At 41.0% G+C, this 18,871-nt stretch overlaps 2 protein-coding genes and 1 long non-coding RNA gene across 3 annotated transcripts; all 3 read right to left on the bottom strand.

Moving 5' to 3' along the window:
* Positions 1-9,997: 9,997 nt before the first annotated feature.
* Positions 9,998-11,101, bottom strand: LOC117307213 (pathogen-related protein-like). The gene has a single exon (XM_033791900.1). The coding sequence runs from the start codon at positions 11,057-11,059 to the stop codon at positions 10,286-10,288; it is 774 nt and encodes a 257-aa protein (XP_033647791.1). The 5' UTR covers positions 11,060-11,101; the 3' UTR covers positions 9,998-10,285.
* An 849-nt stretch (positions 11,102-11,950) lies between these two features.
* LOC117307462 lies at positions 11,951-13,063 on the bottom strand. The gene is made up of 3 exons (XR_004521102.1): positions 12,679-13,063; positions 12,213-12,312; positions 11,951-12,037 (listed from the first exon to the last, which is right to left on the bottom strand). It is a non-coding gene; the product is annotated as an uncharacterized LOC117307462 (long non-coding RNA).
* Positions 13,064-14,891: 1,828 nt separating this feature from the next.
* LOC117305654 lies at positions 14,892-15,998 on the bottom strand. The gene has a single exon (XM_033790522.1). The coding sequence runs from the start codon at positions 15,996-15,998 to the stop codon at positions 14,892-14,894; it is 1,107 nt and encodes a 368-aa protein (XP_033646413.1).
* Between the last annotated feature and the right edge of the window lie 2,873 nt (positions 15,999-18,871).

The raw sequence follows: 18,871 nt of genomic DNA, 5'->3' as shown, positions 1-18,871 counted from the left end.
CTTGGATTATGGACCAAATCTCAACAGTTTATATGAGACAACAACAAAAAGGGCCGAATATCTGGAGAGAACTTTCCAATGTGAGACAAACTCCACCTCACCCTTCTGCCGATCTGACATAATATCCGTCTATAATAAGTCACCGTTCATTATAAGAGTGTTCCCCGATTATCTTGGAGCCAATCAAAGAGTTCGTTGCGTCACAGCAAGAAAGCATAAGAAAGACCGCTATTAAAACACCCCATGACGTCCATTAACAACCTTCTGTGATCAGTAATGACATGACATGATATTACGGTCACCTTTGGTGTTAGACGCTCTCTATACTTCTTTAATTTACCTCGAAACAGGCATCAGGTCGTATGTAATGAGACCAATGGGGACTCCCAGGACCCAGAAGTGTGCCCGCTACAATTTTTTTTATAGTAATTATTCCAGAACGTTAATGACCAACAAATCTTATTTGGTAAAGAGCTGGAGATAATTATAAATTAATAAACCACAAGGAAAACTGAATGTGTGTATTTCAATTTTTTATACATTTTATTTGGGATTGAGTACAGAAAAATTGACTATATAGAGCAAGATTTCAACCAATTGGTAGCTTCAAAAAGTTTTCCTGCTGCTTCAATGGTTTACGTATTGGCGAAGGGCAGGGTCGTTTCTTACTCAATATGTTAATGACCGATCTTATTAGAGAGCAATGGAGAGCTGGCGATATTATAAACTAAAACAAAACAAAGGAAACTGAATGGGTAAAAAAAATAAAAATGTGCTTGAACACAGAACATTTTACTAGAGCAGGACGTGAACCAGTCGTAAGATTAAGTAGAATTTGAAACGTTGCATGGTGGAAATAAGATATAGAACAGTTTGCGGTAACACCATGTAATGACTATCTCTAAATGAGCTGGGGTGGTTCTGAAAAGAACCGTTGGATTAACTCGACGTTTCGATCAGTATGCTCTGATCGTCTTCTGGAGAAGGTTTCAAAAGCGTAAGATGTTCAGGCTAGGGCAGAATCTCCTATTATGGAACACTACTTTGCTCGTGAGGGCGCGATGCTTGGGACCACTGCAGAGCCGTCAATTGGGAGCGAGGTCAGGGGCGGATCCAGGATTTTACAAATGGGGGGGGGGCGTGATTGTTTTTTTTTCAGAATGAAAGACCGCGTCATCCCAAGGCAGCATTTGTTTTCTGTACGAAATGTCCACTGTCGTTAGTGCTTTCAATGGGAAAGTTGTTTCTTCTAAATCGATTATTAAACAAAGGAATACTTTTTAAAAAAAAAGGAAATAAAATGCCGGTCAGCTTTGATGTGCCGGGTAAAATTTCATGGCTCTGCTTACCCTAAGCAAAGAACTTGCTTGGCGCTTACGGAAACAGTGAATTCCGAACTTACGTCAAGCGTATTCCACGGATAAGCAGGGATTTTTTTGGCTTTAGGCGCGTGTGGGTATTCTCCACGTTACGGTCAGGCTGCAGGGGACTGAGACCCAATAAACTATTAGCCATGACTTAACAAAATAATAATAATAAAGGATTGTAAATAGATGTAGAGAGAGAATATAGCATAATTGTTTCTATGAAGATGGATTACTAACTCCTAAATGTTCAAGATCTTTGAAAAAGTTCACACTCAAATGTCATTTGATTTTTACCCAACACGTGTGATGTTAAAAAATAAAAAATCTAGGCGTATAGGGCTATCTACAGCTTCAGAAGCATTGGTATGTTTCATGATGCAGATCGTTGTAGATCGTTTTGTTTTCTTTCAAAAAGCGGAAGAAATTTATATCTAAGGTACTTGATGGGCCAAGGATACGGAGTGGATTGGACCGATTTATGTGGGCTAGTTTTTCCCCAATCTGCTGACCCTGTAGGTCGGTGGCGATCAATGTTTTGCACATTTATAATTGCGGTATCAAAATACTTGCATTTTCAGACTAAAATTTGTTAACAGGGTCATTAATATGAACTACTGAAGAAAAAACAAACCAGTTTTTACGACGTTAGTTTATTTGACAATGTTACACCGGACATGTATGCCAGGGCGTGCATTTAAAAAATAATAATAACTAGGCTTGAGATTTTATTCGCACGCAGGGGGATCCTCCTCGAAATCAGATTTACGTTAAATTCCTAATGAGACAATGTCTGTGAGTGAAATAATAGTGGTTCACATTAAAACAGTAATAATAAAACTTAAAGCCTTTGGACACTTTCGGTAAGCAGTATTGTCCAAGGCCCACACTTCGTTAATCACAACTTCTATATCAAATAACAAACCTGTGAAAATTTAGGCTCAATCGGTCATCGGAGTCGGGAGAAAATAACGGGAAAACCCACACTTGTTTCCGCACGTTTCGCCGTGTCATGACATGTGTTTAAAATAAAGCCGTATTCTCGCTATCGTGAACTTATTGTTTTAATGTTTTCTCAAAAAGTAAAGCATCTCGTGGAACAATATTTCAAGAGAAATCTTACACCATTACCTTCTGTAAACCCGGTAAATTATTTGTAAATCTGTGAACTTTTTCTGTACCGAAAGTGTATAATGGCTTTAAGTTGTAATACGCACATATCCACCCTAATGATGGGTGTTCAAGGCGCAGTGTACATTAATAGCTTTAAAAAAAAAAAAAAAAAAAAACCCAGGGTTTACCCCCTACCCAAGGGGGGGGGGGGGCGTGCGCCCCACGCCCCCTGGATCCGCGCCTGGAGGTCTCCCTCCAGTCGCTAGTTGTTATAGCGGCTCTATTAAGCTGTCTCAGCCACGAAGGCCTTGGCAAAAGGCTACCACTAAACCCATGATAGTGGAGCAAATTGCAATTATTACCCATTATGTACTGAAGTAAAAAGACATAAAGACCTGAGAGTCTTTTCATATATTTTCTATTATTAAAAGAAGTCACTGAAAGTGTTTTTAGGTTGTCTGTAAAAACGTAAGTTACGTAACAAAAGGATTGGGAGCAGACTTTTTTAATGGGAAATCGTCTGTACAAATGTAAAGGAAAAGACGTCCTTGAATTCTTTTTGATATTTTGTCTGCACGGAAAATGAAAAGTAAAAGACGTAAAGAATTTGAGGTCTCGAAATCAAGCATCTGAAAGCACACAACTTCGCGTGACTGAGAATCGTATTAAAATAATAAGGACTACACGTCATCTGCACGATGTACATGTAACTTGCGTCTTTTTTTATATTTAAATAATTGTGTGTTCACAAAATGTCAATCTTTCATAAAAGGAGCTAAAAACTAAACACATTTAAAAACAGTGTTTTGATTTTCAACAAACATCTGAAACATGTTTAGATTATTTTGTGTATTTGAATCATACAAACCATGTGGTGTCATAATGATAAACATCTTAATCATTTTTAAAGGCAGTGGTCACTATTGGTAATTACTCAAAATAATTATTACCATAAAAACTTACTTGGTAACGAGTAAATGGGGAGAGATTGATAACAAACATTGTGAGAAACGGCTCCCTATGAAATAACGTATTTGAGAAAGAAGTAACTTTCCACGAATTTGATTTCGAGACCTCAGAATTAGAATTTGAGGTCTCGAAATCAAGCACCAGAAAGCAAACAAGTTCGTGTGACAGCTGGGTGTTTTTTCTTTCATTATTATCTCGCAACTTGGACGACCAATATTGAGCTCAAATTTTCACAGGTTTGTTATTTTTTGCATATGCCTATGTTGAGACACACCAAGTGAGAAGACTGGTCTTTGACACTTACCAATAGTGTCCAGTGTCTTTAAACATGATAAACGGTGTGTAGACATCAAATGTGTTTTTTAAACACTGTTTTATATACAAGTGTTCAAACAGTAAATATTGTTAGAGCCCAAACGAAAACCACGTTTTATTGTTTTCTGCGAGCCCAGGTTTGACTCCCCCGTTACGTAATAAGCTCTTGCAGTGAAGATGACGCCCATGCTATATGCAACATGCAATGGGTTTAGACATGTAATAGCCTAAATTACAGCAATAAAAGCAAAAATAGGTGCATCATAGCTTGAAAATAGGCATTAAATTTCAACATCTGAGATGGGGGGGGGGGGGGGGGGGGCGCACATCATCCCCAGACTCCCTAGATAGCACCAGAGCATCTACGGCCTACATAATTCCCGGGGGCCTAAAGCGGGCCGCGCAAGCGGGCCACGGACCATGCACACGCCGTAAATGTTATATGTCCCCTTTTCAAAACGGTTTGACGCCCCTGCCTGATGATTTTGAATGCGAAACCGAAGCGAGAACGTGCTCGCTTTTTTAAAACTCAAGGATCCCTGATGTTAAAAAAGAAAGAAAAGTAAACTGGTTTGAACGTGTGGACACCCCCACCGGGTCGGAGTCCCCTGTGCGCAATGCATATCAGACCCACCCCTCGGGTGTTTTCCCTGCATACTAATGGTGTCGTAATTATACGGAATAACCATGAAACACCCGCGGTCTGCACAGATTGCCCCTCGGGGAATTTCTCTTGGGAAATTTGGGTCTTCGGTTCTTCCTAATTATAGAGAAGACCTTCGTATAATAACAGCCCCTCTCGAGAACTGGGGCGTAGGTGTGGTTATTAATGAGATCTGTGTTACACAAGGTGGCTCGTTATAACATTTTCCAGCAAACTTTCCAAACAGTTTGCAATCTCCCATTCGTTGAAAGGAACGCAAAACATTTGGTTTTTGGAACCGTTCGATTGTTTTTATACTAGAGTGTATAAAATAAAACTAACTCAATATGGAAATTTCATTTCAAAAGGTGGTAGGCTATTAGAGTTTTTGAGATATCATCGAAAATCCAGAGCGGTTATGTCCATCACGAATGCAAAATAATTCGTAATTTGCATACACAATCTGAGAAATGAGTAATGGGGAGAGGTTGGTAGTATAAAGCATTGTGAGAAAAGGCTCCCTCTGCAGTGGAGTATTTTTCGAGAAAGAAGTAATTTTCCACGAATTTGATTGTCGAGACATCAGATTTAGAACTTGAGGTCTCGAATTTGTTTTCTTTCATTTCTCGCAACTTCGATGACCGATTGAGCTCAAATTTTCACAGGTTTGTTATTTTATGCATATGTTATGATACACCTAGTTAGAAGACTGGTCTTTGACAATTACCAATAGTGTCTAGTGTCTTTAACTGTAATTGCTTCTCTCCGCCCAGGGGTGAATGGTAACCTGGGAGGGTAGAGATGGTTCTTGTGGTTGATTTAGCCGAGTAGTGCATACAATGCTGCACAGGCTGTTTTTTTGTGTGTTAAAAACAGGGAGCTGATATGGTGTAAGAATGACTTTCCATACCCATGACCAGTGGTAATAATGTTAGAAGCGCTTTTATTAGACACCCTTCATTGTCAAAGGCGTTATAAAAACTGTCAATATCATTTGATTATTATCATTAGATAAATATCGTATGAGTGAATGAATGATGGTTTTGTTAACGTCATCGTGAGAACTCAGTAAATGAACACTCTGTGTGAAATTTCACATTGCCCGCAAAAACTGTAGAATACATGGGGTGGGCGTACGACGGTAATAAGGGAATCAATGTGTGGTGAAGAGGTTTTCAACTAGTGGTTTCATCCCCAACTTGATAATTTAAACTGTCCGAGGTATTTATGCCATTTTCAGCAGTTCGGTAAAAGAAGGAGTCGTGCCATCCTGTTGGAAAACGGCAGATGTCATCCCACTGCCCAAGAAACACCCACCAAGGTCAGTAGGGAGTGATATAAGACCTATATCTCTGACCCCCATTGCTGCCAAAGTCTTCGAGTCTATCATGCTAGATTGGGTGTCTGATGGAATTAAAGACAAATAGACTCTAATCCGTTCGGTTGTATTCCTGGGACCAGTACAACAGCCGCATTAGTCGAAATGACTCATCAATGGTATATACAAGGCCACCGACAAGGCTGGTACTTTTGTTAGAGTCCTGCTACTGGATTACTCCAAGGCGTTTGACCACATCAACCATCACATTCTCATCCAGAAATTGATCAACATCGGCCTAGATGAACATCTTGTGCGTTGGATGGTTGCTTTCCTACTTGAGAGTTCAACGTGTTAGGGTGGGATCTGTCACGTATGGATTCACTTACCCGGACGGTGGCGTCCCACAAGGGACTCTATCAGGACCGAAAGACTTTCTTGTACAGATAAACGATCTCACCACTCCTTGCCAGATCTACAAATATGTGGACGATAGTAACATCTATATGTGGATGATCTTCGAGATCTGCAAAATTTCGGCATCGATACTGCAGGAGTCAGCCAACATAGCTTGCCAGTGGTCGAGGGAAAACGACATGAACATCAATGCAAACAAAACTCAAGAGCTGGGCCCAATTTCATGGCTCTGCTTACCGTAAGCACAGAATCGGCGCTTGCGGAAGCAGGGAATTCTGTGCTTACGGCAAGCGTATTTCACGGGTTAGCGGCGAATGTTGGCTTCTGCGCGTGCGTACTTCAAGTTACTAGGCATTCTACGCTTACAATGCTAGCGCAGAAATTCGGCGCTTGCACGTAAGCGGGGAATCGCGATCGTAAGCGCAGAATTCGGTTAGCAGAGCCATGAAATTGGGCCCTGCTTATTTGCTTTTGCAAAGACTCATCTCATGCCAATAACTTGCCACCTATTGGGGTAGATGATAAACCCATTGAAAGAGTTAGTGAAGCTTAGGTACTTGGTGTAATCCTATCATGGGACTTGTCGTGGAACGCACACGTGGACTTTATTGTATCTATGAGGCTGGTAAGAGACTGTTACATGTTATATCAACTCAAACGTGCTGGTATAGGCCAAAAAGACCTACTTTCCATTTATCTATCTGTAATCAGGCCTGCGTTGGATTGGAATATGCCTGCCAAGTTTGGGATAGTAGCCTACCAAAGCCTAACCAGGTCAAAGTTATGAGAGTATTCTCCTGCTGGTGAAACTACAAGCACTGAATGAGAGGCGTAGCGAGTTATGTAAGTCATATGTCAATAAGCTCAAGGATAATAGGCACAAATTGCATCATTTACTTCCAGCTCCCCGTCATATCAATTATTCTTTAAGGTCTGCTTCTCAATTCCCCCTCCCACGAACCCGAACGAGTAGGTTTAAGAATTCCTTCATTCCGTGGTGTTTATTATGGCTTACGAAGATCGGTCAATTTGGAAACCGGTTTCTAAATCTCAGCGAATGTTGCAAAGAAGGTCATTCGCCGTCGATTTTCGATTGATATTCACTAACCGCCACGAATTAAACGCGATTCAATTATTCATCTTCGCAAGAACATTCGCCACTCTGTGAGAGCAGCAATACGAAGCGCTTCATAAATTTTTAGCGAATGTTGTGAAGACGGTAATTCGCCCTCGATTTTCGTAAGCATTGGTAAGCCATTGGTACTGTAGGTAAAGCGTGCGTATTATGCGTATTATTAAGATATTGGTAAGGAGAGGTTTAAGGACGACCGAGAACATAATATTCACCATCAAATCGCAACATTTGGGCGCATTCATCGTGAATTTCAAATATTCATATTCGCCCAAGTGTGAGAGTAGCATTTAGTTACACATCCAGGCTTGAAGGGACCGCGTTTGGTAATCACACAATGATGATTAATGTTAGAAGCCTACAGCAGCTTTTGATAGTATTTTCTATACTTACATGCGCTTTTGACTTTGTTACCTTTCTATGTCCTTACATTGAACTATTATCCAAAAAGAGTATTTTAGGGAGGAACAAACGTCATAATGAATTGAATTAAAAAAAGGCCTTTTTTGAGAAATATTTCATATCGAAGTAATGTGGTTAATTTAATTTTAAAAATATAACACTTATTCCTATCAGGGATTTTTCTTCCAGCACCCTGCATGGGCAAATTCGCTCAGGCCTGTCGGCGATAACTCAGAAACGTGACCTTTTGACATGAAATTGTCCACACATATTAGTTTTATTGTTTTATTGCAAACACCTACTGATATAGAATCAAACCAATTGAACCGTTGAATGTGACCCGCTACGTGAAAAATGAGTCAGATGTTGACAATTTCAAGGATTGAGTTATATGCATGGCTGGAAAGAACACACCAACAGCAGTAATTTGGTATATGTCTAAGCTTTGGGGTGTATCGTGTTGCTGAGTTACTTCCGTTTGAAATTAGTCAATACATCATTTTTTCTGAAAAACGAATTACAAGTAAAGTGATGTTTTAAACTACCATTTCGCGCAAAAGGATATAAATTAGACATAAGTATGATCACAAAATTGTTGTACACATAGCTTTATTGTATATAAAAAGGTGTTTTAAAGGTTAAACTGTCCATTACTTAATAATGCATTGGGCGACATCTGACTCATTTTCACGTAGCGGGTCACAAATATTGACCTTGCCCTTAAAGGAACACGTTGCCTTGGATCGGAAGAGTTGGTCTTTGAAAAGCGTTTGTAACCATTTTTAAAAAAAATGCATATGGGTAGAAAGATGTTGTAAAAGTATAATACAATGATCCACACAAACATGCCTTGAAATTGCACGGTTTTCCTTTTACCTCGTCGACTAACACGGTCGGCCATTTATGACTCCCATAAATGGCCGACCGTGTTAGTTCGCACAGTAAAAGGAAACCACGCAATTTCGAGGCATGTTTGTGTTGATCATTGTGATCTACTTTAAAAAAATCTTTCCAACCAAATGCATTTAAAAAAAAAAGGTTACAAACGCTTTTTATAGACCAACTCGTCCGATCCAAGGCAATGTGTTCCTTTAATGGACGTCGAGGGACGAATGTCGGTCACTCAGGGACGATCATTTGAACCCAGGGCCGACTCAAATTTAACCCATTCTGCCGTCTCACTGAAAAACTGAACTTGAATTACCTTCAACAATCTTACATGTATACTTTTATTAATTTTATTATTACTAACTAGACTATATAGTATAAGTTACACAAATAAACAGTCGGAAATCTGTAAGTTGTTCAAAGACTTAATGGTTCGGGGAAAAAAAGAGTTGGAATAAAACTTGTGAGTTTGCAGCAGAATTCACAAGTTTATGCCAACATGCCTCCGAGGACAACCTCCAGCTGTCAACGATAAATAAAAAAATATATTCTTGATAAGTCCACCCTCCGCCACCTCTGGTCAAAACTCTTCCATTTATAGTGTTTTTGATGAAGAAAACCCCAACCAAGTGTAAAGAGGACATACAAAGGCCAAAATGCACCATACGCGGCCAAACCAGGGAATAATGCATAATGCAGTTCTTATCTAAGCGTAAAACAAATACAAATCTCTAAAACGCGACCCGTTATTTATTCTTTCCCATCTTTGAATATCAACACAATTATTTTAGTATCAGTTTTAGCATGTAAAGGGAAGCTTTCTACCACCATTATCTTCAAACTGATTAAATTTGATATACACCTGTAGAGATATCGTTTTTTATTAAAAAAAGTACCCAAATCTTGTTTCGCACAAAACATTATGCTTACCAGAATAGGGTTACCAGACAGACTACTACCATATTAAATGTACAATTTGTGACTGTATCCTGCTCATTTCTGCTCAGCAGATTAATTTTAAGCAACATTTGTTGCTTAATCAGGTCTATGAATTTGGGTCCATGTCGCAAACAATCGGCGACCGATATGTTCATGATGCAGTTTGTAGCTCAGGTGTAGCTTGTTCATGAAAAGTCAGTCTCAAGTCCTTTTTGTGTCATCGCAGGGTCGATCCGAGTGCCGGCGTTTACGTTTTGTTCGTTTTTGCCACCGAGTTTTCTGATAATGTTCATATCATTCGTCTTCATTGATTGACATAACCAATGGTGATCTTCCATTTGTTTTATTGATTTAAAGGCATTGGACACCTTTGGTAATTGTCAAAGACCAGTATTCTGACATGGTATCCTTACATGATGAAAACAACAAACGTGAAAATTTTGGCTCAATAGGTCATCGAATTTGCAAGAGAATAACGAAAGAAAAAAATCCCTTGTTGCACAACTTCGTGTGCTTTCAGATGCAATAATAAAAGGCTTCAGCTGAAGCATTTTGTTATTAATAATGAGTGAGAAATTCTCACCATGTTTCATATTACAAAACTCCAAAGCTCTCCATTGCTCGTTACCTATAGCACGTTTTCAGGTTTACAATTATTTTGAGTATAGTTACCAATAGTGTCCAGTGCCTTTAAACATGGATATAACCATGTAACAGGTTGCATTCATAATAAGCGAAGCTTTTTCACTTCCACAATTTTGTCTAAAATTGCCAATGTTGTTATACTACTTATTACCATTAAGGAATTCACCACCACCTTTGTGGACGGGACAGCCGCTGCCAAGTATTTCTTGTCCTCTTGCGAGATCAGAAGCTGGTATTTGTCCCTCTAATGCTTTGATGAATTCGTCGGGCTTGTAGAAGACCTCCAGCTTGCAGATTTTTAGATTTTCGTTGACTGTAGCCACTAGAAAGCCATGCATCTCCACGAGTTGGCCCTCACCGACGTTTTCCTTGTATGACCCGTCGAACGTTGCCCAGTGGCGCCACGAAAAAGCAACTCTTGGGGGTCCGGAAAAAACATGTAACACCTCCCACGGGAAGCCGTTCGGGAAAGCTCCACGGAAAACGTCATGGGAACTTTCAAACGTGTGGTGGTCCGAGTCGTAGAGCTCTTTGGATGTCACGGATAGGAGAGTGTTGTAGTTGCCCATCATGGTAGCCTTCTTCCCTTCGAAGTGTTTACCGTTGACTTCAAATTGGTAGCAATCTGCATCGATGCTGGACCAAGTCTTGTAGTCAGGCAGATGAGACGCTTCCATCTCCCAAGTTTTGACGAGGTTCTCGACAATCATTTCAAGGGAGCCGGGTTTGTGGTTCATAGTCTTGCCTTTGAAGAATGCAAGATCTGCTTTACGATAGTCAGGCTTTACGTGTCTCCATGGGGCGGGCTGGGCGTCCAAGTTGCCCCTGTCTGGTCGAACGAACTGGTAGGTGTCTATCATTTCCTGTAATTCCAACTCAATTAATCGGTCAGAGCTCATGATTGATCTTGACATTTTCGATTTCCAGGAGTTATTTTTGGTTCAAAAGTTCAAATTGGTTCATCATATCAAAAGTTGATATGAATTAGACAGTGCAATCTCCATAAAATAGAAAATTGTATGTTTTCTTCTATTGAGCTGTGTACAAATCGTGCCTACAGAAAGTCCAGAACATTTGGCTCTTTTTAAACGTGTGATGTCACATGTCACATTATCTATAACCTAAACCCACACCTGTGACGTCGTGCTTTTGTTTATTTGCTCGATTATTTTGCACGAATGGCGCGATGGGTACAAACATGATTTTTTTTCCTCCATGATACACTATGCCTCGAAATTGCACGTTTTCCCCTTTACGAAGAAACCCGGTCGGCCATTTTGTGAAGTCAAAATTTTGTCTCTATAAAACCACCGACACTTGTCCCACGTTGTTGTGGGGCCATTGGTTGACTGTGGTTGAACATTTGGATCCGATCTCGACCATGGTTTCTTCACTGGTCCAAATATCATATTATGTTCCATGCTAACATTGTAAAGCGCAGAGGGGAACCAGTGACATTATGGATGCGTTCGTTAAGCTTCCCTGGGTCTACCACGCGGTGCTCACCCGAGTGGCGTGAGCCCCCGACAAGAGCTAATCGAACGATCACACTCGCCCTCTCGTGGTGATAGTCTTGGTTCCAAGACCATTGGTGTTGCGCGGTCACACACAACCAACGTTCCGATTATGCACGGCAAAAACTGTACACGCTTGTAATGAACGAACGCTAGCGGGCGCTCTGTTTCTCTGATTTCCGGATCTCACCATGTCCTGTGCTCACCAAGTCTTGGATATTTGCAAATTGAAGGCGTGGCCAGACTATGTAAATTACTTTTAATGTATGCAATATTCATATCACGTGACGAATTGAAGATTGGAAGGCCAGAGGATTTAAAGAATGGAGTCGCATCCGGGTTTAATGTATGAAGATTTTAATAAATCAGCATTCAATTCTGCAATAAACCAAACAAAATCCAAGTACATGAATGAGTGCACATACCATATCTCAGAATACTGCTAAACAGTATTAACACGTGTAAACAGAAAGATTATTACAGTCCAAACATCTGAAACAAGTGAAAGTAATTATAGAAACATAATGATTTTTAAACGGAAACATTAACTTACTTCTGTGACCGGATACAACTAGCAGATCAGTAACAGTTCAGCAATAATAGTTCAGTCCAGATAAACAGCATACAGTTCAGTTAATCAAAACGGTAATCCCCTAAACAAATAAGGAAAACATTTTAAATACAGGAACCTGCAATGTATACTAAATTTACCCTGAACAAATCACCTTTAAATCAATAAGATGATGCCCAACTGATTTACAGTAAACAAATCCTGGCCTCGATGATACTTGCTCTAGAATATTCATAAATTCTTACATAAGCAGAACTTGTAACTTGGAACCTTATAAAACGGATTTATAAACATCCGAACTCTAACCTTTGATCTTTGACGTGCATCAAATGCATGTACATGTAACATATTACAACTTCTCAAGTGAGCAGAAAAACCGTTAGAATTATCTTTAATACTACGAAACTACTGAAAGTCTTAGCCAACAATACAATTCTATAACACTCACCCTAATCGCCGATCAGTAAATCTAAGCAGTATCAGTACAAATTTAAGCAGTTTAGATAACCTTTTATATCAGTAAAGCTATCGAGAAATACAGTTACTGATGCGTTTATCGGAAAACGGTTGCCAATTATAGCGCCCTCAAGCGACAGTTCGTAATAAACAAAACTCGACGAAACATCCTCCCCACCTATGCGAGGAAGTCACATAACAAACAGGTTGATGTCACAGACCAGTTCATCAGTTCTCATATCCTTCAACCGGGTAAATAACTGCGATCTTGGTTATTGGTCGGCGATAATCTCCATGAGCTGTGGTTACCTTGACATTGCGCACATGTCCGTCTTCTCCTGGGTAGACCTCAGTTACTCTTCCAATGTTCCACTTCCCTCGGGTAAGATTCGGCTCGGCAAGAATTATAACAACGTCATCAACACAAACATTTCGTCTGTGGACACACCACTTCTTCCTTGGAACAAGAGCTGGATGAACATCCCTTATCCAGGTTTTCCAGAAGGACGTCACAATTTGTTGAACAAACTCAACTCTCTCTCTGGGATTCCTGCTAGTTCGGAATGGCCTCTGGGGTACCCTGTTTGATGCTCGACCAAGCAGAATATCATTCGGACAGATGTAGCTGCCATCATCAGGATCAGTTGGATGCCTGCCAATGGGCCTTTCATTGACAAGATTCGCCACTTCTTGCAGACACGTCTGAAGCTCAAATGGGGTCAACCGTTGTTCTCCAATAGCCTTCTTAAGAGCTCGCATACAGCTCTTCACTAAGGCTTCCGCACATCCATTCTGATGTGGTGCAAGAGGTGTTGTGAATTTCCAGCATATTTGTCTCTCAGCACAAAAGTCCTTCAACTTGGTCACATTCCACCCCTTTACCATCTCTCTCAACTGTCTTTCTGCCCCTACAAACTGGGTTCCATTGTCACTCTGAATCAGCTTCGGGTGACCTCGTACAGCAAGAAATCTTCTAAGGACTTGAAGAAATTCCATCGTCGAACAATCAACGGCAACTTCAAGATGCACGGCTCGCGTATTTAGGCAGGTAAAAATTACCCCGTAGTGCTTTGTTGTTTTGTTTCGGCCTACTTTCACACCAAACGGTCCAAAGTAGTCACAAGACGTGTAGTATAAAGGTGGTGTAAACGGTGCCATTCTCTCAATAGATTGGCCATGTACATGTACTGTGTTTCTGTTTTGCGCTCAAAAATCGGCACATGACACACCTGAATTTCACACTCTTTGCCAAGCTTGTTCCGCCGGTTACCCAGTACTTGCTTCTGACCTTGGTTGCTGTCGTCGCTACTCCGTAGTGCCCTCGCTCATGGACATTCTTCGTGATCAGGTATGATATGTGGTGGCTTCTGGGGAGTAGCACAGGGTGCTGTCTGTCATAAGAAAGTTTTCTAAGATGACCCCTTCCTCCAACATAGGTCATCCCGTCTTTCACAAATGGACTAAGTGACTTAAACTCTCCTTTCTCAAGTCGCCCATGAAGTGATTTCTGGGCCTCAACCAGCCAGTGGTTCTCAGCAGAGGTCAATTCTTCAACTGTTAACGAACCGTCATGGTCTCTCTGCTTCGATTTCAGATGCGAGATGAAACGGAAGACATATGCAGTCACACGGATCAACTTTCTCCAACTGGAGAACTTGTTGCAGTCTATTGCATCTGCCGCTTCCTTCACCATTAGCACAGTTTTCTCCTTCTTTTCTCTGTTTACTTCCCTTTCTTCAGCCTTGGTAACTTGATATTTCAGTCTGTCTGTCTCTGGGTTCCATACAACGCCTAAAACTTTCTGCTCTTCTGTAGATGTGTGTCCGACGATTGGTCTCTCTTCAGGCTTCTCTTCTGCCAAATTTGTATTCGACACCCACTCTTTTACTTTGAAACAACCTGCATTCAGGACTGCATCAATTTGGCTAGTTAGACGTGTAGCTTTCTCAACGGATCTTGTAGAGGTACATATGTCGTCCATGTATGTGTCACAGTCCAAAACTCTAGATGCCTCAGGGTAGTCTCTGGCTCCTTCGGCAGCTGTTCTCTTCAATGCAGTCAATGCCATAGCTGGTGCTGGCATGTCGCCAAAGGTTACCACCTCCTTGACATATACATCAGGTTCTCGGTCTTCATAGCTCCTCCAAAGGAACCTATGGACGTGTTTATCACGCTCGGGGATTCTGATTTGGTGATACATCTTTGCTATGTCCCCTGACACAGCAATCGGAAACTGTCTGAACCGGAATAAGACCCCAAGAGATCATTGAGGAGATCAGGTCCTTTTTCCCAGTAGTCATTCAGTCGATGGCCATTGAAGCTAGCAGAGGCATTGAAGACGATGCGAACAGGTGTGCTCTTTTTCTCAGGACGAATTACTGGGTGGTGGGAGATGTAATGGACCAGACCGTCATACTTCTTCATTTCTTCGGTGGTTAGCTTTCTCGAAAATCTCTTTTTCTCCATTTCTTTCATCTGATCATCATACAGTTGAGCGTTGTTCCCTTCTTTCTGTAGCTTCTTCTCTATGGACAATAGCTTCGCCATTGCCTGCCTCTTGTTGTCGGGGAGCTCTTTTGGATCCCTTTTCCATTGGTAGGGAACTAGCCATCGGTTGTCCACTTTCTCACAGGACTCCCAAATCTTGTCAAACTGGCGTTGGTCATTTGGAGTCAACAGCTTGTCAGTTGAAGGCTTACAGTTACAGTTCTTGAACCTCACCCCCATCGCCTCAGTAAACCAAAACTCACTGAGGTCAGTCTTGTCGGTGACCTGAATGTGTAGCACAGTGGACGTTCGTGCTGTCGCCTCACTAGATGATCCGAGAATTACCCAGCCAAGTGGAGAATCTCTCAAGACATAGTCATCTATTTTCTCTGTCTTACCGCCATGCATAGCAGGATGATCAACACCTAGAAGTATATCAACTTGTCCACAACCACGTCTAATTGTCGTTCCCAAATGGCTTTCGACCTTTTCTCTGCACTGCTCAGGTAGTGGAGGCGCTGTAGTTATTTCGGGAACTTCTACTGCTGACACTTTATATATCTTTTCTCCACGGTAGACGTTGATCTCATGCAGCCTGGTTACATGGGTTTCGGTCCTTCCACCCAAAGTGGTGATGTCGATGCTGATTGGTTTGCCTTTACCTTGTAACCCAAGTCTTTGTACAGTTGCCCCTCGGACCAAGGTTACACTTGCACAACAGTCAAACACAATGTTTCCAGTTATTTTCTTGTGAAGTGCCCCAATTTCAGTCGTCAGCAAGGGTAGTGCAACATCAGTAAATTCTGACTTGGTGTTGCACGCCATCACGTGAGCACTAGGTGCCGCTGAAAATTCGGCTTTCACTTTGTGTAGGAGATGGTGATGCTGGGAATCACACTTTGTGCACTTCATTTTTCTGTTACATGTACTCATATTGTGCCCTTTGCCGGCCCGCTTCATGCAGGAAAAACATGCACGATTATCTTTCACCTTTCGCCACCTCTCTTCAGGAGTCAGTTTCAGTATGGCAGGACACTGATCAGGCCAGTGACTATCAGTTTCACACCCCAGCACCTTTTCCACCTTACTGATGTGGTTGGTCGCCCTTCGGTCAGATACACTCGGGCTTGCTGAGGTGTTGTATTCATACTCCTAATGGAGGCAGATACCCGTCTTCTGGTTTTCGTCTCGTTCTCAAGGAATTTGAGAAGTCCCTCGAGATTAGCCTGTTCACTGCTCTGCTGTTCAATGCGGGCATATACTTTCCTGTCCTCTGGCGTCAGTTTCTTCTCGATCATGGCCAACATGTGATTATTATTCATGTCTGATTCCTTCCCTACTTGTTTCAGGACGTTGAAGCTGCGCCTAACAAGTTGAGCAAACTCACAAAAGCGCCCATCTTCTCCGTTGCTAAGCGCTTTAAACTTGGTCAGATCCTGGGCCACTGTGTCTGAAATGACCCTTGGATCACCATAGTACATGTCCAAGTACTCCCAACATGAACTATAATCAGTTCCGATACCCTTCAGCAACTCCAGTGGCTTGCCAGTTAAACTGTTCCGCAGAATAGAGACAGCGTCTCTCGGACTGTACATCGGATCTATCATGTGCTTGAAGTCATCTTTGAATGTGTGATAATCCCTGACATCGCCATTGAATGTTGGCATCTTGGGTCTCTCCAACCTCGGTCTCAACTTGCATGAAGCAGTACTGGTTTTTGGTGTCTGCTGCTGTTCTACTTCAGCCAACGCTGGTTACGGTGGGGAAGAGGACTGCTCAGCTTGCGGTTCAGCAGTGCTGTTTTCTGGCTGAGTGTTGGAGTCGGTACTTTGGGATGCATCATGGTCAGTTGGTACAGCAACACTTTTTGCAGGCGGAATTTCAGCCAACTTGATTGGTTGAGATTTTCTAAACTGGTTCAGTTTCAGCTTTATCTGCTGGAAGTCATCCATACAGATCTGAATGTATTCTTCCTCCTGCTCATATTCATCGCAATCTTCTATTGTCTCACAATACTCATCGTGTCTGTTCTGCAATTCCATGAAGAAAACCTCAAGTTTCTGGAATTCTTCTGTGAATTCTTCTATGGAGGAATCTTGCTTTACGTTTTGTTCAAACACTTTTCTTTGTCGAGTAAATCTCGTCTTGCTGGTTCGTCGTTTCGCTTTCTTTTCATCCATCTTGGCCTCGACTGGATCAGTAAATTGAATTATGGAAGGCCAGAGGATTTAAAGAATGGAGTCGCACCCGGTTTTAATGTATGAAGATTTTAATAAATCAGCATTCAATTCTGCAATAAACCAAACAAAATCCAAGTACAAGAATGAGTGCACATACCATATCTCAGAATACTGTTAAACAGTATTAACACGTGTAAACAGAAAGATTATTACAGTCCAAACATCTGAAACAAGTGAAAGTAATTATAGAAACATAATGATTTTTAAACGGAAACATTAACTTACTTCTGTGACCGGATACAACTAGCAGATCAGTAACAGTTCAGCAATAATAGACAGCATACAGTTCAGTTAATCAAAACGGTAATCCCCTAAACAAATAAGGAAAACATTTTAAACACTCACCCAAAAGCAGTATCTGTACAAATTTAAGCAGTTTAGATAACCTTTTATATCAGTAAAGCTATCGAGAAATACAGTTACTGATGCGTTTATCGGAAAACGGTCGCCTATTATAGCGCCCTCAAGCGACAGTTCGTAATAAACAAAACTCGACGAAACAAAGATGACTATTCAAACTAGATCGAGTCAAATGTCAATATGATCGGCGCTCTATTTTACATAATCTTTGCTCAAAGAGTAATTCCGTGGTCATTATAGGCCTATTAAAAGGAAAACAGTGAAATTTTAAGTATAGACTACCTATTCAGATTATGGATACGTGACGATTTGAAATCGTAAATAATGGTCAAAAATCGAACGAAAGATTAGCATTCAGAGAGTCAGTGTAACGGACGCTTGTATGGCCCCACGGCGTGGAGCAATCGGAACGTGAAATAAGCCTTGTGGAATATCACGTACCGCCCATGCCGTGTCTCGTGGGGGTTGGAGGTGTAAAATCCCGGGCACTATGAACTCACAGCTTGCGGGTGTCGACTCCTTTGTTTCTTATGATCGCAATGTTCCAATATGCTCCATTTTGATTCATGGCCCCCTAATTTCTTTTTGTTATGAGTTTTCAGGTAATTTCGATGATGTCAAAAAGTAGGAATATCGCATTTTGTTATATTGACAGTGTTATTGTGTGAGTAGCTTAAAAATATTATGAGAATTTTTATAAAAGGTTGAAATAAAAATAATGCTAAAACAAAATTCCCTCAAAGCATAAAAGAAAAAAGAAAAAAAAAAGGCCATTTTATATTCCCCTTTTTAAGTTTGTGTCTTATTGTGTCTACCGGTCAAATCTTATACCCCGCTAGGAAAAGCGTTTGCAAACAATCTCAATTTGTTTTCAACGGCCGGAGACCACCGAAATTCTTTTCATGATAAAACAATCAATACCACATATTTCATAATTTTCCCGATCAGCAAAACCTAACAAAATGTCATAATTCATTACAGGAAAGGCCGATTTGTTTGCTTCAAAATTCAGTCAAAAGCTCAAAGTCTACATTTTCTAATGTAGCATTGTGCGCATGCAACGTAGGTGACATTGTTTACTGCGCACGCGTTGAACTT

Source organism: Asterias rubens, chromosome 2 (assembly GCF_902459465.1).
Source record: "Asterias rubens chromosome 2, eAstRub1.3, whole genome shotgun sequence".
Classification (NCBI taxonomy): domain Eukaryota; kingdom Metazoa; phylum Echinodermata; class Asteroidea; order Forcipulatida; family Asteriidae; genus Asterias; species Asterias rubens.
This window is presented reverse-complemented; position numbering and strand designations above follow the sequence as displayed.